At 44.0% G+C, this 21,662-nt stretch overlaps 2 protein-coding genes across 6 annotated transcripts in view; one reads left to right on the forward strand and one right to left on the reverse strand.

Moving 5' to 3' along the window:
• On the reverse strand, positions 1-19,401 carry SUPT7L (SPT7 like, STAGA complex subunit gamma). Of its 5 annotated transcripts, none has more exons than XM_064446036.1 (5): positions 19,313-19,401; positions 18,104-18,768; positions 10,375-10,699; positions 8,232-8,469; positions 1-5,264 (listed from the first exon to the last, which is right to left on the reverse strand). In XM_064446036.1, exons 2-5 carry the CDS (start codon positions 18,514-18,516, stop codon positions 5,002-5,004), a joined length of 1,239 nt encoding a protein of 412 aa, XP_064302106.1. In that variant the 5' UTR covers positions 18,517-18,768; positions 19,313-19,401; the 3' UTR covers positions 1-5,001. The 5 variants fall into 5 exon arrangements, with proteins under 5 accessions (XP_064302106.1, XP_064302105.1, XP_064302107.1 ...); XM_064446035.1 differs by having other exon boundaries at positions 19,252-19,339; XM_064446037.1 differs by lacking the exon at positions 19,313-19,401 and adding an exon at positions 19,102-19,235 and having other exon boundaries at positions 18,104-18,762.
• SLC4A1AP (solute carrier family 4 member 1 adaptor protein) overlaps positions 19,379-21,662 on the forward strand; it is a 16,780-nt gene continuing 14,496 nt past the window's right edge. Inside the window, exons 1-2 of the mRNA XM_064446031.1 lie at positions 19,379-19,939; positions 21,151-21,334. Of these exons, the coding sequence (XP_064302101.1) occupies positions 19,379-19,939; positions 21,151-21,334 (745 nt within the window). The remainder of the gene's footprint in view (positions 19,940-21,150; positions 21,335-21,662) is intronic.

Consider the following 21,662-nt stretch of genomic DNA (forward strand, 5'->3'; position numbering starts at 1 on the left):
TTAGGATTTTTACCTCTGTATATTTTACTTTATTTTCTTAGAAATTACAAAGAAACTCTCCCCAGGAGAGCAAGGGAAAAAAACAACCCTGAAATATTTACAAGCAATTTTGTTCCTTACAAACACAAGCAAAGTTACATATTTCGTTCACATGCATGTACAAAACCATTTTAAGTAAAACATCCTTCACACATAACATGTGCATTAGTCTCAGAATTGAGCACGTAATCAGATTAGCCTCACCTACCCTACCTAATCTTATTTTCCTGTTTTCTTTTTAAATTGTAAATTTCTATGCGGGAAACATCTCTTTTTCTGCACAGCATTATGCATACCCAAATTAGCATGTATGGTCTTGGAATTAAATCACTAGGTAGCACAGTCTGACATACAGCTGTATGACAAAGTTGTTACACTGCTGTTTATACAGTGAACTTTGTTGGATACCAGGCAAAACTCTTCAAAAGGAATAAAAAGGTATTGCTAGAGGGAAAAAGGAATATGATACACAGCGCTCTCTCAACTACAATCCTGTATGATTCCCATGCAAAACACTTCAAAAGCCAAGTAATTCACAGATCTTGCTCTCCAAATTGATATCAAAGTTCCCACCAATTTCAATCACAGCAAAATAAATCACTAAAGACATCAGTGCTAGTGGATATGGACGTGGTCAGTACTCAATATTCCAATTTGCCATCCACCCACCTTTGGAAAGAGAAGGGAGAAAGATGAAAGAACCAACAAAACTGCAGACTACTGAAGCAAGTGGGTCAGCAGAACCCTTTACCAGCGACCAGCAAAAACTACTGTGAGAGCAGAGCTTCATTCCAACCCACTGCATAATCTCACTGTGGCTTAAAATTTGGGGATTACATGATCATTAAACTCCTCACTAGTTGCCCAAGGCTTCATTTAACACCTAGCAAAATCTTATTTGATTCATCAAAAGAGCATGTTGTCTGCATCTGACTTCATGAGCTACATTTGAAATTTCACTGTTTCATGCATGATGAACACCACTGTAAATCTAAGGACTGTAAATGGTCAGAGGGGAAGGGTTCACCCAGAAGGTAAAGCTTCCACGTGCATAAAAGGAAATGTCAAGCACACAAATGTCAGAAGCAACACTTGGCATAATGGGGGAACAGGAGGTACAGATTTTACTCTGCCATCATTTTTAAATGTATAAGCAATGCCAATACATTTCTTCTCTCTGCACAAACATGCATCCCAAAGAGAATCAGTACGACTTCTCTCTTACACTGCAACGACACAGCTGAATCAAAGGAGGGTGAATTTCCACTGTATTTAAATATACTTGAAGCACTCAGGCTTGGCCTGTTGCAGAGTGTGTGTTACAGGGTGAAATGGGTATGGAAATGGCATGTGAAATTAAAATAACACAATTTAAAGTAAGACAGAACATCTGTATGTGAGCAATATAAAGAAAGCACTTACGACTGACGCTTAGGAGGTTTAACCAAATCCCTGGAGAACACCAGGTTCTCATTTTTAGTCTGCCTGAAATCTTGCAAACGAGCAAGCAACGGTGGCTGCAGTCACTCTGTCCTCTAGCCCCTGAACATAGTGCAAGAGACTTTCCATAGGTGCCCCAGCCTCAAGAATACTCTACTGAAACAGTTTGGCAAAGCATCTACACAGAAAGGCCTAATGACAGGTGTTCTCACACAGTACCAAAGACACAAGGGCCAAACTAGCCTGAGCCTCAAGGTCCCAGCCTAGCACATTCTGTGTGTTGTGGAGAACACTGGATCTGCAGGTTGAGGTAAGATGAGCAGTCTGCTTTTAGCCCCATACTACCATTTGAACAGCAAGCTCTACTACATGTGCAGAAAAGAAAAAGCACCAGGCCTGCAGGAGGAAGCCTCCTCTGATTCCCATACAGGAAGGGCTAAAGTCAGGCCCCTTAACTCAGATATTGATGGTGCGGATGTCTTCAGCTGAGGTAGTCAAGTTGAACTCACTTTATGGGCACACAGAAGAAAAAGACATTTCTAGAAATGCCATTCATCTGACCTGCTTTATACTTCTACTTCAAGGCCAGATGAACAGTGATATAAGCATCACTATTTCTCTTCAGCTGCAAATGGGGCCCAGAGAAACAAATTTAGATGCAGACACCTAAGGCTCAGTGACAAGATACCGCCCCAAATGCCTTCCTTGTACCTGGGCAGTTGAACAGCACGGCAGTGCTGTACTTCATCATGATAAGCAGTTTTGCTTAAAACCAGTATCATACAGGTCTGTAACACTTCAGTGTCCATCTAAGCATTCTCCAGCCAGCAACAGTCCTACTGAAATGGAAGAAAAGCTCGCAACACAAATAAAACTCTCTGAATGATCACAGTGCCTTTTTTGAATAGTAATTAAATCTCAAACACATTTCTAAGAGGCAAATAGTACTTTTTTTTTTTATAGCTGAGAAAACTTGGACATTGCAGCTTGCCTAATGGTGACTCAGAGGGAATGAAAATAAAGAATTATTGATACACTGGTATGCTCTTCTACTACTGACTAGGCTCCAAATAGCCAGAACTTACCCCCCAGGAAAAGCCTTTAAAACGGTGACGGACAATTTTAACTCCAAAGTCCATAAAAGCCTTTGGTCACACATTGTTATTAGACATTGAGGAATTTTATGTTTGGCTTCCACTTCTATAAAGTGGAAGAGAAATAGATTCAGGAAAAAAGAATTAAGGCTAGGCATGTTATACAGAAACAAAAATACTATGCCTGGAGCTCATTCTTTCAAAAGATAAACTTGCAATTGTAAGGACAAATGGGAGGTTTGGTAAATCTCCCTCAAACACCCCAATGGGTTACAGGTATAAAGCCAGTTTAAGTGGCTGTTCAGTCTTGATTCATGTTCATTCCAGCTTTTTTGAGAGAGACACTCACTGAATCAAGTTAAAGACTGACTTGATCAGCTGAGGATTGTGCAGAACAAAAAAATGCCATCAGTCAGCTGAGCCATAAAAGCAAGCAGCAAAATAGATTCTGTTTCAGACTAAGTTGTCAAGATAACAATTTTGAATACTAAGCCTCAGCCGGTCTGAAGTTGCCACACTCAGTCCAATGAGAGTGAAGGAAAAATTTGCATTGCCAGTACTGGCTCATACTAATAGTAAAAGCTGCTTCATTCTCTCCAGAAAACCATATCAACTTCCCTGACTAGATGATCAAGATAGCAACTAGGGAAGAAGCTCTGCTGGACTTGTTTCTAACACAGAGGAACTGGTGGAGAATGTAAAGGTCTTGGCTGCAGCAGACATGGAACTGTGGCATTTAAAATCCTGAGAAACGTACACAAGACAGAGCCCTGCAGCTTTAGGACAACATATTTTGGTTTATTCATGGAATGTCTTGGGAGGATCTCAAGAGGGACTGCCCTGGCCTCCCAAAAGGGCCCAAGTGTGCTGCTTTATCTTCAAAGAATGCTTCTTCATAGTAGAATAGTCCTTTCTGATGAGCAGAAAGTAAAGCAGGCATGACAGAAGGCCAGCACAGATGATCAAGGAACTCCTGACTGAGCTCAAACACAAAGGAAAATGTACACAGAAGTGGAAGTGAGCATGGGCTGGCCAGCAGGGATACAGAGACACAGCCCAAGCATTCAGGGACAGTTAGGAAAGCCAAAGCTCAGCTGGAGTTGAAACTGGTAAGAAATGTGAAGAAGGGCTTCTTTACACTGGAAGCAAAAGAAAGGTTAAAGAAAACATGGGTTTACTGTTCAACTATGCAGGCAATGTAGTGACAAAGGATACACTTTGTACTCTGAGGCTGATATACTCAACACCTGTTTTGCCTGTTTTCACTAATAAGGTCTGCCTTCAGGCCTGCCAGGTCCCTGGGTCTTCTAGCAGAGTGTGTGGGAATAAAACATTACCTACAGTAGAGGAAGATCGAGTTAGCAAGAACTTAGGTCAGCTGGACACATTTAAGTCCATGGAATGAGAGAGGATGCATGTGAAGGCACTGAAGGAGCTGGCTGATGGCACTGTGAGGCCATTCTACAGAATCTTTGCCAGGTCATCATAACAATCACTGATGGCTCCCCAACCAGTGAAAGACCCTGACTTAAGACTGTCTTGTTGCCTGCAACAGTCATCAAGCATGTAGCCAGCACATCAAGGGAAATTATTATTTCTCTCTATTCAGCGCTTGTAAGACCATATCTGGAGGACTGCATCCACTTTTGCACTCCCCCTTACAAGACGGGCACTGCAGCGATTTCAATGGAAGGCCACAAAGCTGGTTAGGGGGCTGGAACGCAGGACATACAAGGAAAGGCTGGGGGAGCTTGGTTTCTTCACACTTAGGAAGAGGAAGGCTAAAGAGAGATCACACTGTATACAGCCACTTAATGGGCGGGTTAGAGAAGACAGTCAGACTCTTCTCGGAGATGAACAGTGATAGAATGAGAGGCAACAAACACAAGTGGGAATGTGGGAAATTCCAGCTAGATACAAGAATATATTTCTTCTTACAATGAGGGTATTCAAATATGGGAAAACATTGCCCAAAGAGCTTTGGCAACACCGTCCTTGGAGATACTCAAAACTCACATGGACAAGGCCCTGAGCAAGCTGCTCGAATTGGCTGTGCTTCAAGCAGGGGGCTGGACTAAAAACATCAAGGGTCCCTTCAACCCAAATTATTCAATGACTCTATGACTTAACAAATCTCCTCCTAACTACTTTCCACTGGTAACTTCTTCACTAACCTGACAAAGCAAGCCATGCCACCATCAAATGTACAGGGTGACCTTCAATCTCATGAGTCAGGATGGAGTATAGAAGCCAGCAAAGAGGGGAGCTGAAGTGCACTACACATCAAACCTCTCATAATAATTTTATGCAAGCTCCCTCATACACCAGGGCCAGCCCTGTTTATGAATCATAGCCATCACAGTACTATCTTAGATAATTTCCAGTCTATTACATACCATCAAGGACTAAATAAAAAGACTCTCTCTTTTCACATCTTCTTCATCTTTTTCTTGCAGCGCTGGTTGAAGACAGGTGAGGATCCCATCAGACTATCAGCAGAGTGAGAACCATAGCTGCTCTCAGAGCCATTGGGGCTCTGTGGCATCCCAGCTTCGCTCATGCCTGACATCGGTTCCTCAAAGACATCGCTGCCTAGGACCCCATGGCCATGTACATTAGCCTCCTCATTTTCCTGTGGCTCCATTTTCACCTGTGCCAAGTTCCAGAGTGGGGAAGCATTCACCTCAGCCCCTAGAGAAAGAAAAAGCACACAGTAGTAACTGAGTAAAAAGACAAATTACAAATGGCATGCAAATGCAATGGACAGCAGCACTGGTAAAGAAGGAGAAAAAGCAAAGCTACAGGTGAATTAGGCTGGGGGGAAAACAAACAAAACACCAAGCACTGTAAAACAAAAAATAAAACTGTTGGCTTTTTTTTTTTTAATAGCCCAGTAATTGCCGCTCTAAAACACAGGATGCTATCCCTTCACAGCAATCGTCAGCAACTTAAAGAGCCCACATTACTCTCCAGAAGGAGTGTCTCAGCATCAATGAGTACACCAACAGCACGTGGACTAGACTCTGCATAAGCAGGACTTAGAGGCACTCCAGAAGTCATTCATGACGATGAGGTCCTTGCAATGTCAGCAACCTCCATTAAGCTGTAAGTCATACCGGACTTCTGCAGGGGAGGTGAAGTAAGAGGACAGAGGAGTAGGTAGATGAACACTCCCAAATACCATTCCCAGCACTGAAATGCAGGGACACCAGAGCTGCAGTCAGCCACCAGCCTGCCTGCCTCCTTGCACGCAGCACCCACAGGTCTCATCCCATCCTTCAGCAGAACACAAAGAAACCCTCTTGGCTCAACCCAAGAGACACCCTGCTGGGAAACAGCTCCCCTCTCCTGCCTTTTTTTTGCAGATTGAGGATTTTCTGTACAAGATTACAAAACCATATTTCTTGTTAAAAGCAAATGTTTTTCTCTCCAAGAGCAGTAATTATAGATTGCATTACTTCTGCTTATTTACAGTTTTGAGAGACAAAAATCCTATTAAAAAATATACAAATTGGGCTCCTTGCTAAGATGGGCATAAACAACCCAGAACTGAACAAAGCCTGAAATCTTATCACTTTTAAATCTAGTCCGTCTTGTGTGGGCTTAAATTTGCATGGAAAATAAATAAAAAAAAAAAAACTTAGGAGACAAGTTTCAGTAAGTTTTCCAAACCTTGTGTGTCAAGGAGCTCGGCTACAGTTTGAAAGCACAACCAAAGTGTTGTACTGAGGAAGTATCGAGCCAAACCTATTACTATTCCCTATTATCAATATACTACTAACAATAGTCCCTTATTACTAGCAATTACAAGGAGGACAAATCTTCCAGCACATGCTCGTAGTGCAAATTCTTCCTTATGAAGGACCGTGGAATCTCTTCCAGAGCAGCTTAGCCCAGTCCAGGGTTTAGGAGACCTCTGTAGTAACACAGCCTACATTAGCTCAGCTGTTAGAGAGCAAGCCAGAATGAAAGTGCTTGCTAGTGCCCAGTTGCCTTAGTGAAAAGTCCTTTTATGTTAATTTTAAGTAAATGTATTCCTCTCCACAACAATGGGCACATCATTAAGACGCTATCAGGTCCACAGAATAATCAAAGATGCTCACTAAAATTAGCTGTGTCTTTCTTTCATTAATTGCTCTTCATTGCTCAGCCTTATTCCTTTCAGCTCTATCACCTGTCATTGAGAGAGTCACTAATGACTAAAAGAACTTAAGCATTGACTCAGGACATGTCATCTTCAAAGCGCTTTAACTTCAAAGTACTTTACAAATTAGCTAATCCTCATGTTATCTTGCTGGGTGGAAGAACCAGTTCCCCAGTTTTGCCTCCATTTCCCCAACTGCAATGAAATTAAGCAGCTAGCCCATGACCACAACATCCAGCATGAGCAGAAACACAAGCAGAACACAGAAGGCTTTAACAAGAGTTTTGCCCTCAGACACTGAAGCCTTGATGTCCTCTCTACGGGCCTCACACTTGTCTTTTTGAGACGTTGGTGTCCTAATTGCAGCAGCTTTTTCTTGCTCCTTACGATATTACGCTCTCCAGCCTGCCCAGCAATAGACTGGGACTTCTCACAGTGATGAGATTTCCAAAGGCCCTTGTGAAGTGAAGAGGGATTTTCAGGGAGGAACAGAGCACTTGTATTCTTAATTAGAAAACATCAATTTGGTATCAGAGAGGCAAGAGGCATTTAATATACAGCTAGCATGCTAACCTCTGGGTCTCGAGTGGTAGATGCTAATACAAAGCTTTCCAGATGAATCACTCCCAACCCCAGATGGGCCAGAGGAGTCTGCTTTTCCCTCTCCCACAAAAATCCAAGCACTTCACATTTCAGAGGTACTTTGGAAAACAATATGAGCTTCCAGAAAAACATCAGATGGATTTGTGCTTTTTTAAAACTCAGCAAAATGTGCTATTACAAAAAAAAAAAACCAAACAAACAAATGGACTCAGAGGTATACTCTAGTATCACTATATGTGCTACTTAGTTTAGGGTTAATAGGAGGACAGGCTTCATTGTTTTTTTAACCGGATTCTTTAGTGAAACAGTTATTATTGCAGGGATTTGCATAGTTCAGGTGTTTCTATACAAAAATTAAAGCTGGCTTTCTTTGGGAGAAGAATGTCTCCTTCATTTTCCAGAAAATTTAGCACTACTAAACAATGCACAGAATAAAAGTTGTCTATATATATACATATATATAAACATAAAAGTTATTTTTGTCTTTGTTACATTAGACTGGGGAAAAAAAAAATGCACTCACATCTGCAGTAACTACCCTAGTTCAAAAAGAAAAAATAAAGCCCTTGGGCCATCAGTGTAGAAAGACAATCTACCCCACACCAATAACATCCATCCAAACAACAACCAAAACCATCCGCTAAAATGAAACACCATATAAAGCATTTTGTGTTCTACAGGGTCACAAATGGAGTAAATATTTAACAAATCCTAGCAACTGATACCTTTGTTTCTTTGGTTTTGTTTTTAGAAAGCAAGCAAGAGTTTCCCTCCCATCCAAATCTTTTTACTAAAACCTAAAAATTTCTTCTCCCTCTCCTTCCTCACATTGGGATCTGCTATTAAAAATGGAAACAAGATCACATGGAACTGCTGATGGACCATTTCCAGGAGCAGCACAAAGCCCCTACCTGAAGTCTGTGGGGAAGCTTCTACTTCCAAGTTGGCAGAGAAGCGCTCGCTTTGAGCTCCAAGGACTCCAACAGGCAAAGACTGGTCACCAGAAGCCAGATCTCCTTCCAGCTCCTCACTTATGGGGAAGGTAATATCACTAACAGGTTCCTCCTTAATCTTCACAGGCTTTGTGTCTTCGGCTGCCTTTTCAGGGTTCACAATCTTCTCATATTCTTCAGAGAGCTGCTTGCTAACCTGTCAAAGATCAGTGGGAGTGAAAAAGAGGCCGGAAAGGTCAGAATGACTTCAGAGACTCTGATGGCAATTACACTGCAGTGCGCTCTGTTCCCAGAATATTATTAACATCTGACCTGAACGAACAAGTAAACAGAAAGATTTTTTTTCCCCTTTGAGAACACCTTCTGTCCTGTAACGAGGGACTTTAATAAGAAGTTTAATCTGTTAACACATCTGCTTGATAAATATGAGCACCTTTATTTCACAGACAGAGATGATGAAGCATAGAAATTTAAACAGAGTGCGACACAAAAGCAAAGTATCTCAGTCTTACTCTTTCGATTTACCTATAAGACTGTCCCCCATCTGCCAGTAACACATTTACTCCAGCATTGAAAAACAAGCAGCTCAGATACTGATCAGCCCCTTAGTCACGACTGGGCAAAGCCTGGGTACCTTCTGTCAGATTCACAGCAGAAAACACAGAAGTTTTCTCCAGTCAGAGAAGTGAAACAAATACAGGAGTGAGATTTAGAACTACCCTGAGCTTCTAGAAACTTAACAACTGTGAACAATTAAATTAAAAATTTTGGATTTCATCTGCTACTAACAAATTATTGTTTACACCACTAAATCCCAACAGTCAGTGAACTGTGCTTAGGAAAAGCCCAAGGCTTTTTAACAGCACAAGCAAGAAGGAAAAAGAATAGCAAAGCCTATTTCCCCCTTCTAGATATAATTCCAAATACCGAGGCTACTGTGGACCTCAGCCCTGCATGAAGAACAGAACAAGTAAGGGAATGACCAGCAGCAGGATGACAGTGAACTGCATCAGCAGAATGATGCAGAAAACCCAGATTCCAAAAGGAGACAACATCTGAAAAAAACCATTTGAACAAAAATTAGTAGAACTGGTTTTCTGAACAAAAATATTCTTAATGAAGACAGATCTTGATGATGTTATTTTTATGCACAAACCTCAGAAGTCCATCACAATTCACATACTACATGCACTTTCAGACATCTCTGATGTATATTGCCTCTGTAAGCCACAAGGTGCCAACGCTGGGAGAAGAAGGAGCACAAGGTAGCTGCTCCAAGATGAGTCAACTGGCACTCAGATAACACGACAAGGAAGAAAGGATGGCAGGTTTTGCCTTTGGTCACAGGCTACCTACTTGATTCAAGTCTTGTTTTTTGATGAGTAGGAGTAAAATTCCCACTTCGAATCCTTGCATTTCTCTAAGTCCACAACAGGCAGTCTTATATCATTCAAATAAAATTGCATATGCATAAAATGCATATGCTTAATTACACAGAACACCTGGACCAAGAGAAACCGTACCCTAATTCTTACAACCTATGTTTATTCGATACCTCTTATTCCAAGGAATTTAATGATTCCTTTTCTTTCTCCACAGAAGCACAGTCCCCTCTAAAGTGGAAGGTAGCACCTGTGTGACAACTCAGATCAGCACAACAGTACTCTATACTCCTAAAGCTTAAGGAAGTCACCCTTTGCTTAAGCAAACCCAAGCTGCTGTACAGCCTAGTAAATTTTGTCTGTTTACTTGTTTTCTGAAATGGTAAGCAGCCAAACATCCCATTGAAGCAGAAAATTCCATTAATCAGTCAGTACTGTTTTTAGCTCTACTTGATATTTTTGTCTGGGTCATTCAGGAGCTGGGGCCCCCTCTGAAACCCAGACAAACCATTAGTAGAGCCTTACTAGGGAAACAAATACGGAGCTCTGTCTTCCAGTCAAAAGAATCCTGTTTCTCTTTTCCTTGATGAATCCCCTTCACAGCCAAGATGCTTCTAATTGGATTTTACCTCAGTAAGACCCAGGACTTGCTATAGGAATAAGTAATTGTGCTGGGGTTACATTTCTTGGTGCTGTCAGGTCCCTACTGCTCTTCTCACCTGAAGCATGTAGCTGTGATAATCCTTAATGCGGTGCTGCCAGAACTTCTGCAGTGAGAGCACGCTGCCAATGCCCACTTCATGGAAGACTTGCTCCATGACATCAGGGAAAGGGGTGTGCCCAAGTCGAGCTTCCCGATCCACAGCAAAGCGCAGCAGTTTGGTGAACTTCAAGCAGTACTCGTGGGCGATATCTGTCAGGGTCTCCAGGACACTCTCATTGGCACACTCAAAGCCTGTGTGAGCCAGAATGGTGGCCATTGACTGGTAGAGAAGCTGCCGGCAGGAGGACCAACTCAGCTCAGTCACTGGCTCCCCTTTTCCTCTAAAAACCAGAAAATACAAAAATAGCACATCTCCAAAAACTGAAAGGAATGTATCAGTTGAAGACTGATTGTCAATTATTATTATTGTCAATAATAAGGTGATGTACAAAGGGAAAGCAGACTGGTTTAGGGTTCTCCACAGCTTCTCCATTACATACCCTTACTAAGTAGTTTTCCTATATCTGCTTTCCCTTCTTCCCATCCCTCCAGATCAACACTGCCAATTCTCATTTTCCTGTCTAATGCTGCAAGATTCCTTGGGTGATTCATGAATGTGGGATGCAAACCTTTTGAACCCTTAAGCAACTCCCCTTCCCATTCAAGAGCTTTTCTCCTGGAGATGTGAATTAAATGGGTCCTTGACACAAACAAAAAAAAAAGGCAATTTAAATAACAAGAATGCAAATCATTTCCTCTCTCAGTTAATTACATTTCTCTTCCTTATTATCTCTGATGTCACAGGCCCAATATGCAGATACAAAGGCTTCTGGGATAGACAAGATCTGAATTTATAATGCAAAAGACACACATAAAAAGCAAGAAATGGGATATACATACATTTCATAACGGTACACTGTAGGCAATAAGACCATTTCCCTGCCCTCATTTCCAGTAGTCACTAAGCACAACACTGAAAGAAGGGTCCCCGTTATGCAACCTAAGAAGTGAACACCAGGCCCTGGGAGGAGCCCTGGAGAGGTCCTGCCATAGAGCAGCATTCCCTGGCCTTGGGTTTGAGACTTCTCTTCCCGGTATTGCTAAGCAGAAAGGAGTGACCATGCAGGACAGAGGAGATGGAGAACTGACGCAAGCACTTCAAACATCATTCATTTACAGTCAAGCAACTGAATTTTTCATCAAGGTGAGTTAACAGATAGAAGTTCCACATAGGAAAAAGAGAAGATGAGATAAAGCAAGGCCTCCGAGAGGTAAACATATTTCTACCAGACTTCTCAATGCACAGTTAAATGCATGAGATGTATTTGCCCCTATCAGTAACACGGTCTTCAAACGCTGATGTAAAAAAAAAATCAAATTTCCTTTCTGCAAAGTATGGTATTTATATACTTTTTTACACTCCATTCAGCACCAATGGCAGAATTAAGCTAGCAATTTCACCCTTCATTTGTTTCTGATCAATTTCTTCCAACATCTCCCACAGCCCACCCTGAGATTCGCCTCGCTCTCACCCTACATAACTTGCGTATCACCACACACGCTTTCCAGTAACAAGGCCTGATTATACAGTACACAGGCAGTATTGATGCCTTGATAAAACTCTCACTACTCTGTCTCTCCAACAAGTGCATTAGGTACCCTTCAGTCTCTCAGTGAGACACTGGGTCACAGAGCCTCAGCTCCCCCTGGTCTTTGGAACCGACCTGTAGAAAACCACTGAAACACAGCAGTAAAAAAAGAAACATTTCAGGGGAGTGAAAGTGGAAGGTTAAACTTAGAGCTATCAGGACCAAAATCGTTCATTTTCAAGAACACCAGCTCAGCACTTTATGATTATTCAAATAAAGGTGGGGATCACACTACATTAAGAGCTGCAGATGATGGTATTTCTAAGTGGATATTAAGAGCAGTATATGGATCTCAGGTCATGGATTCATCCCAGTTATTAATTGCGGGAAAATGACTCACATCCCAATTCCTCCTCAATTATGTAACTGCTTTGTAAAGAAGACAGCAGGTGCCCTGACAAGATGAATTAAAAGATCATCAGTTCCCTTTTAAAACAAGTGTCTCCCATACTGGTTTTACATCTCACTCGCTCCCCCTTCCACCTCCCAGAGAGAGATTTCTGAAGTTCACAAACAGCCATATGTCTCATACAACACTGAGACCAGGAGGCTACAACAGAAAAAAACAACCATCAAACAAAACCAGCCAGAAAACAACCATCAAAATGTATGCCTAATACAAGGGATCTCTCCTTTTTTAATGCATATAAAGGACATACCTAGCTGTCCAGCAGCCATCAGCTGAGAGCATCTTATGGTACCAAAACCACCGAACACCAGACTACTATTAATACAGAGGGGTTGTTTAGTCTGGAGAAGAGGAGGCTGAGGGGAGACCTTGTCACTGTCTACAACTACCTGAAAGGAGGTTGTAGCAAGGTGGGGGTCGATCTCTTCTCCCTAGTAACAAGTGATAGGACGAGAGGAAATGGCCTCAAGCTGCGCCAGGGGAAGTTTAGGTTGGATATTAGGAAAAACTTCTTCACCAAAAGGGTTGTCAAACATTGGAACAGGCTGCCCAGGGAGGTGGTGGAGTCTCCATCCCTGGAGGTATTTAAAAGAATGGTGTACGTGGTGCTTGAGGATATGGATTAGTGGTGGACTTGGCAGTGATAGGTTAGCAGTTGGACTCTATGATCTTAAGGGTCTTTTCCAACCTTAACGATTCTATGATTCTATGAAATAAAGAGCCATTATTGACACTCTGCCACTCACTCAAAACACTGTGGACAAACTTAAACTAGACACAGAATTTGGCAAGCCCAAGCAGGATATTCAGCCACTTGTAAAGTAGAGCACAACAACCATTTAGCAATGCATATCACTGCTCAGAAGCAGCAGAGACTGTTATATCTCTTTTAAAGTCCTAGAGGAAAAGAAACTAATTGCCAGCATTAAAATGCAGCTAGATCTCTATGCTGAAAGGGATACAATCAAATTGAAATCTAATCAATTAAAGACAGAGAGAAAAGAAATTTCAGGTACTGTACTCAAATCCAAATCCCCACCTCTTGCTCTTCATAAGGTCAATCAATTTAGTTTTGTTTTTCTTATGTTTTCTTCTCTTGTTTTCCTGTTTCCCACAATAAGCAATAGAGGAAGATGATGAAAAGCCTGATTAGACAACAAAAACTGAAATATTTTTGTAGATGTTAACGGAAACCAACAAATAAGAATTTTGGGTTTTTTTTCCTTCATCTCCTTTAACTTTCAGGTACTGTCTGATAGGAATGCATAAACAAAAACAGACATATAGACATATTTAAGATTAGAGTAGCTATCTAATATCAAACCTTCCCAAAAAGGACCAGCAAACTTCTTCTTTTCCCTGATGATCATAGCTAAAGAGCCTTCATCTTAGATCTCATCCAGATACCTAGCACCTAGAGAGGCACCCTCCCAGACACTATCATAATGGAGAATGCCACCTTCTGCAGCACTTAGTGCTTTGCTGAAAGACACACCACCCAGCAACCACCCAAAGCCAGACCTATTTAACATACTACCAGGGTCATATAGCTGCAAGTAAACAAGAACACTTTAATCCCTATAATTCTGTCACCAGAGATTAACAAAACTGGCAATTCGGCCCGTGACTTGGCAGTGATCATCTGTACAAAATATATAGTACGAAATTTATCACAAATACTGGCCAACTTGTCACTCTTCAATTCTGTATTTCCAATAGCATCTGTACTTTTATATATGGGCCACCAACACTAGATGATGTTCCAAACAGAAATCTACCTGCCAACCCACGAATTCATCAGGCCCAAAGCCCAGCCTTCTCCCGCTGCTGCCAGGAAACCTGCAACATGCAGAACTTCACAACAGAAAAAATGTCTGTTTATACCAAACAGACTTACTTTCAGGATTCATAAGGTTTCATAACTCACAAAAGGCCCATTTTCTGTGTCAACAAGACATTCCCCAAAGGCACCACAATCCATCCACCCAAGCTCCTCTCCTGTAAATCTGTTTTTCTTAGAGGGAAGAAGATCTCGTGGTTCATTTCCCGTGCAACTGTCTTCAGGGGAAAGTGTCTGGGCTAAGTCAGTACAAGGATCAACAGCTGAGGTTCATTCAACTGCTGTAATGGATTGAAGTGCTCTGCTCCCTCCTAGGTGAGCATAAGCTAGCAGCAGATGGAGGGAGGGATTGTTTTTCCTATGAACACATCAATTTTATGAAACATTGCATTGTGAAGTTGAATTTCTACCAAATGAGGTGCAACAAGGTCACTTCACAGCCATTTTCCCCAGAACAGCAAAATAAAGGAGAACATTGGAAAAAAACAGGATTATACTGGTCAGAGAGTGCATCAAAGTACACAGCACACTAACTCAAACCAGAAAGCTGTTTCCTTTTGGAAAAGGGCCTCTTTCCACCTCATCCTGAGTAAGCCTCTTTTAAAATATCTCTGCTATATCTACAGAAGGCTGCACAGGTATAAAAAGAAGCTGTTCAACAGGTAATGGCAAGAATAGAGAACATTTGGAAAATAGGTTGGGTCCCAGCGGCCCAGCCCAGAAGACCGGCCAGTTCAGGGGCTAAGACGAAGTGCTTAGTCCAGCAGGGGAAGTATGCTCCGCCTGCGCTAATTGCCATTGCTCCAAATCCTTCCCAGCATTAAACCTGCTCTCTCACCCACACGTTTCCCTACTTCTGTACAGACATTTCTTAACTACAATTCCTTCTGCCATGAACTGTCTTCCCGTTTCAAGCTCCCAATTTTGCTCACAGATCATCTTTCAATGCAAAGCACCCATCCAATATGGTCAGGAACACAAATAAGAGAATGGCAGAGAAATCTGTTAAGAAACCAACCATGCGCACACAAGAAAAAACATCTGAAAAGGCACGTAATGAGTAGGTTACATTTCTTTTGAAGACAGATCCATGCTAATTGGAGGAAGCTGAACAGAGAAGAAAGAAAAGCTAGCAGCTGTATTATGGTAAGAGCCTCCCGTTCAGAGACAGGTTCAGGTCTAGAGTTCCTTACTCATTCATCAATTTTGCTTTAAGCTTACCTTCTGTTTCTATACAAACCAAAACCAAACATTAACCCTTTATTGTGTATTCCAAGAACTGTAACATCAGCGGTTGCAAATCACCATGATCAGAGGCAATTCATCCATGAATACTAAAGGAACTCAAGAATGAAATAGCTGAATAGCTGCAGGGAGTCACCTCTTGCTTTAAACTGCCTTGGCTCATGAGGACCAGAAGACTGAAAAAGTGAAACCATTTTCTTGAATAGCTTCAGAATAGATGTGAAGAATGGCAGGCTGGGAAGCCTGATATATTCTGGTGCATCAGGGAAATTCAAAGAGATTACAAGAACAGAATTAGAGGGCACATGGGTAAATATGATACACTTGGAAAGAGTCCAGACAGCTTTTGGAAATGGAAAACCTGCTTCACTAACCAACTAGAGTCCTCCAAATCCATCAAAAAGCAAGTACATAAGAGATCTCCACTGTGGAGCCCAGGTCTTCCCTTGAGGATCTGTGCCAGAATCGAGGTTTGTTTCAATATATTTATAAACAGTCTGGAAAAACGGAGGAGAGGAATAGCATAGTGATTAAAAGTGCTGGTGCTACAGATTTTGGGGGGTTGAAAAGACCAAAACAACTGAAAAATAGCAGAAAGTTAGGTTCTGCCTCTTCCTCATCTCAAAATGGATGAGGAGGTAGGGGTTACAGGTATGGGGCGGGGCAGAGGGAAGGAGAAGCAAAATGAGTCCGGGATATACCAAAATAAAAGACAAAGGTGTGGGGTCAAAGGGTGAAAGTGAGTAACAGGGAAACAGAAGAGGACGTGACTACAATAAAGAAACTTGTGGTCTGATTCAGGCTGGCCGCACTGATCTTTCTTTCTTCCTGTGTCTAAATATACCTATACACTGCTTCTCAGACCCAGGTTACTGCCAAAGAAAAGAGAATTAAAATATGGATTTAGTCAAATACTGTAACTCTTGACAACAGCACTTCAGAAGGCAGCATAAGATTAAGCAGTACCATGTTTTATCAAGGAGAAGAACGGTCCTCCTTAAATTGTTTTTACACACTAAGAACAAGAATCGGCAAATCACGTAACTTTATTTTTACTACTGTAACAGCAGCTGCTGTTCTTAATTCATTTAATTGTCTTTAAACGGTTAAGAACAAACATGCAACAACAAACTCAAAGCTTTCCTCTTGAAAAAGCATAAATGTGTTTGGTTTAGCAAGCACACAAATTGTAGTCTACGCTGCAGCTCCTTATAAATCCACCCTCTGTCAGCCACAAAACATTTCATTTCAAAATTATCTATCCAGTTTTTTACAATCTAGTCCTTAAACTCCCCCATGTGGTTGACTGCTAAATAACATTTCTTTACTCGGACCCTAGAAACTCACAAGGGATGACAAAAAGACAAAGCAGCCGCCAAAACATGGACGGAGCCACAGAAAACTGAACATAAAGCTGAAGCCGCTGGGGAGGACAGAGCAGAACTCTGTGGAGTTCTACTAACCACAGGGCCAGAAAGAGCAGGAGTCACGGGGCTCAGGCTTTATCCTCACGGGACTCGGTTTCCCTTCACGCCTCTAGGCTAATTAATTATTTCTTCCAAGAAGCATGATTGTGTACCTCCACAAACAACGCTAAAGAATTGCTCTACTGTTCAGAGAGACTATGTTACCAAAAGCAATGTCATTCAACAAAACACATTTTATACAACCATTAAAGATCTCAGTTGCATTTAACTGATACATTATATTTTACTGACACATATTTCCCCCATTTTAAAAACTAAAATGTATTATCCTCTTCCACATCATGTTCATTGGGGCACAGCCTTTAATCTAAGAACAGAATGTTATAGTAGTGAGGATTAATCCCTGAATTTAAATGCACACAACCTACAAAGTATCGTGAGATCCTACAAGAAATGCAACATCTCCATGCGAATTTAGTGCTCGTCAGAGGGGTAGACAGGGAGGTGGCGGCAATATTATTTAAATATTGGCTGCAGAGGTAGAAGCAATGTAACATTCCTTTACATTTTCTCCAGCCCTTGGCTGGTGGAGCCAATATCAGAGACAAGAATGCCCTTCACCCATACTCATCACCAACCCAAACCAGACTAACACCAACAAACAGGGTGAAATGTGATAGTTACTACATCACAGGTCCTTGGCCACTGAAATCTTACAAATATGCTATCAAAACATCTTTTCAGAACCTACAACTAAACAGCCAAAACCTAGACATGCTCTTCTGGATTTTCAGTTACAATAAGGCAAGTTTAGTTGTCAGTAAGTGACCTAAATAGAAGAGACTTCACATCCTACAACTAAATGTGTCAAAATGCCATTGAAGGTAGCAAAACCATTCACAAACATTCACTGTAGCACTGAGAGAAATCAGAAACAGATATCAGCACTACACATCTATGTTTAATAGACAGGAAACAAAAGCACATTTATTTTAAACAATGTGCACATTATCCATACAGCAGAAATCTAAATCCTTACTTTTTGAAGCCTGTTTTATGCTTTACATGTAACTGTTCGACCCTGCAACCTAAGGGAATCGACATACCTACACATATATTTAAGAACACTCAGCTTTCCTTCAGCCAATTACTAACCCAAAGAAATACCAACACACCTGTAGAAATCACTTTCTGGGTCACTGTGCCTCAGCTGAAATGGCATTTTTGGGGTTTTGCTATCCAGAGGAAGGAGGTCATCAGGGAGAGGGGGAGAGGCCGGACAAGATGGCAGAGGTTCGTTGTCTTCAGTTTTTATGCCCTCTGCTTGCTGCTGGTTTTGAGCCTGAGCCATGGCGATCAGGCTGCGCAGCCGCCTGTTGTGCTGGATGAGCTGAATGGTGTGAATTGTGAGGCTGCAGGGCTCCGAGGGGATGTCCAGCATGGTGGTTGGCCGGGGTTTATTTGCAGATGGCTGATGCAATGGAGGATCTTGGACTTCCACAGTACGAAACTCACGCTGAAGCAGGTCAAAAGAGCTGCGGTTGGCCTGGTTAGATGAAACTGGAATCTCACCCCAATATCGCAGCATTTTTACATCACGTATCGTAGTAGTCAGACCCCAAAAGAAGGCTACCAAACACCGTAGTATAAAGGAGCCTTGTCTCAGGGAAAAACGCTAAGATTTGGGCAACAACAGAAACTCGAGCCGGGATGACACTCTGAATAAAGCAAATTATGACTGTCAGGAAAGCTGTCGCTCAGCGCCCCTCGAAGCAGCGCGGTTTCCACGATGGCATCAGGACGCAATACGGGCACTTGACAGATTACACTGCTGCTTCTCCTGAGAGGGGGGAAGAAGAAACGCACGCGTGAGGCGGTAATAATTTCTGTTTACAACAGGGGCTGGTGTGGCTCCGCCCGGGCCGCGCCGGCACCTCGCTGAGCGGGACCCACGGCGCGCCGATGTGCGTGGAGGAGCCTCGGGGGCCGCACTCGGATCGCCCGCCGCCCCCGCAAGGCCCCGCCGCTCGCCCGTCCGCCCGCCCTCCCCAGGCCCAGCTCCGGGCCCGCGGCTGCCCCGCACCCCGGCCCCTCGCCCCGACCCATGGCTCGCCAGGCCCGCCCGCCCGGTGCGGAGTCCCCGCCGCCGCCGTACCCCACAGCACCCCCGCACCTCCACTCCCGGCCGCCGAGCCGGAAGTCGGCCCCGGTCCTCCACCAGAAGCGGCTCCCCTACCACCAGCGCTCTTTCGTGCCCAGAGAACGGGAGCGATGGCTGCCGCTACTCCCGCCTCTTCTACCTCTGCCTCCCTCCGCGCCTCACCCCCCACACTACCCTAGGCCGTGGATGGGCAGTGGCGCGACCCTCCGGAGCTGCGTCCTACCCCCGGTACGGCAGCCGCAACGGTGCTCGTCCCCGGAGGACTCTATTTAGGACCGGACCCGGGAAGATGGCGGAAGCGATGGAGGCGGAGGCGATGGAGACAGAGGCGGCCGCCGAACCCGCCGCCTTCAAGCGCCCGAGCCGCCCGCTGCCCGCCGCGCCCCGCGCCGTCGAGGGCGGCCCGCCGGGGCCCGGACAGCCGGCGTCCAGCCCGCCGGGCCCCCCCGTCCGCTCCGCCGCTGCGCCGGCGGCGCCGCGCTACGAGGAGCCGTCGTGGGGCAGCCAGCCGCCGGCCGGCGCCGGGTACGGGCTGGAAGTACTGAAGGGCGGCGTGGCGCTGGGCTCGGTGCGGCTGGAGGGCGGCAGCTGGTTCCTGGTGGGGCGGCTGCCCGGCTGCGCCCTGGCCCTGGAGCACCCCTCGGTGTCGCGGCACCACGCCGTGCTGCAGTACCGCGGCGCCGGCGGATCCCCCGACGGCGACGATGCCGCCGGCTTCTACGTGTACGACCTGGGCAGCACACATGGCACCTTCCTCAACAAGGCGCGGGTGCCGCCCCGCACCTACTGCCGGGTGCGGGTGGGCCACGGGCTCCGCTTCGGCGGCAGCTCCCGCCTCTTCCTCCTGCAGGTGAGTGGGTGGGTGCCCGGGCGGCCCCACCGTGCTCCCGGGGCCTCAGTCGGGCGATTCGTGTGGTGAAGGCTTCCCCGGGTCACACGCGGGAATCTCCATCTGCGTCTCCCTGGGTGAAAGCCTGGAGAGGAGAAGGTGCAGAGAGACCTTATTGAGCCTTTTAGTACTTAAAGGGGGCCAATAGGAAGGATGGAGACAATCTCTTTAGCAAGGCCTGTTGTGACAGGACAAGGAGGAATGGTTTTAAACTAAAGGAGTGTAGATTTAGATAGCATATAAGGAAAAAAATTTTTATAATGACTGTAGTGAAGCACTGGAACAGGTTGCCCAGGGAGGTTGTGGAGGTCCCGTCCCTAGAAACATTCAAGGTCCGGTTGGATGGGGCTCTGAGCAACCTGATCTAGTTGAAGGTATCCCTGCTCACTGCAGGACTAGATGACCTCTAAAGGTCCCTTCCAACCCAAACTATTCTATGTTTCTATGAAAGCCGTTTCTGAGGTGTGAGGCGGTTTGGGTGCTTTGGAAGCAGCCCAGTGCTGCCATGGTTGTTTTACCAGGGGAAAAGTAGTCAGCTGTAGGGATCCACTGCCAGCTCAGAGGTGAGGTTTGGGGCTGAAGGACAGGGTGGGGCCAGGGGGTCCCCTTGCTGTATCACCCTGGTGAGCTGAGCATGGGGCAGCCCTGGGTGGGGCTCAGCATGAGGACAGGGGTGGCGGCTTCTGCTGGTGTGAAATTAGTGCAAAAGGCTTTTCTCTCCAACAGTATGATGTGTCAGGTAAGTTTCTCCAGCAGTATGATGCATCAGAAGAGTAAAGCACTAATATTTTTTTTGTGATTAAGGGGAGCCTTTATTAGTAGGAACTTCAAGAGCGCTTGGCGTGCTCCGCACACAGTTCAGAAGCTGCTTGTTCCCCAAATTCTCCTATGTGGCACTGCCAGAAATTTTTGCCTTCTGCCTTTAAAATACGGTTATGTTTGAGATTGATCTGACTACAAGTACATAATAAAGGTTGTTTCTTTTTTTCCCCCCTTTGGAAAGGGCATTCAAACTAATATATCTGGGGATGCAAACCATAATAAATGATCTAATAATTCCACTTTTTGAATAGCACTATAATGATTTATGTTATTGTACATAATCTGTGTGTGTTGAAAATACTTCTTTTTTTTCAAAAAACACTTCTGCTAAGTTACTGTCTGTGACATAGGGACCCAAAGAGGACCAGGAGTCTGAGTCAGAACTAACTGTGACTCAACTGAAGGCACTGCGTAAGCAGCAGCAAGCAAAATTAGAAAAGAGAATGCTGGGAGAGGACTCTGATGAGGAAGGCGAAAAAGAGGAGACAAGTGAGAGGAGTCAGAACAGTGATATGACCTGCTCATGGGGAATGGGTAAGTGACAGTGCATAAATCTGCTGATATACCCTGGAAGGTCTTTAAGCCAGTTTTCAGTGAATACTAGGATTGAAATTCCAGCTGCATGCCAAGTGTCCCAATCCAGTGGGAAGTTCTTGAGTACATATTAATCCTTTTCCTTTTAAAAAGAAGAGTGCTGTGGCAAGGCAAGCTTATACCTGGTGAGAAGTATGCAAGAGCCCCTTTTAAGAGGGAGAAGGTAACTTGCCCACGCTTATAAAAGGCCATGAAACAGAGTTTACGTTAATGCTGTGTTTTTTGTTCCTGTGATGATGTCCACATCTTAGCCTGAGAGGTGAAATTT

The sequence above is a fragment of the Phalacrocorax carbo genome, chromosome 3 (assembly GCF_963921805.1).
Source record: "Phalacrocorax carbo chromosome 3, bPhaCar2.1, whole genome shotgun sequence".
Lineage (NCBI taxonomy): Eukaryota > Metazoa > Chordata > Aves > Suliformes > Phalacrocoracidae > Phalacrocorax > Phalacrocorax carbo.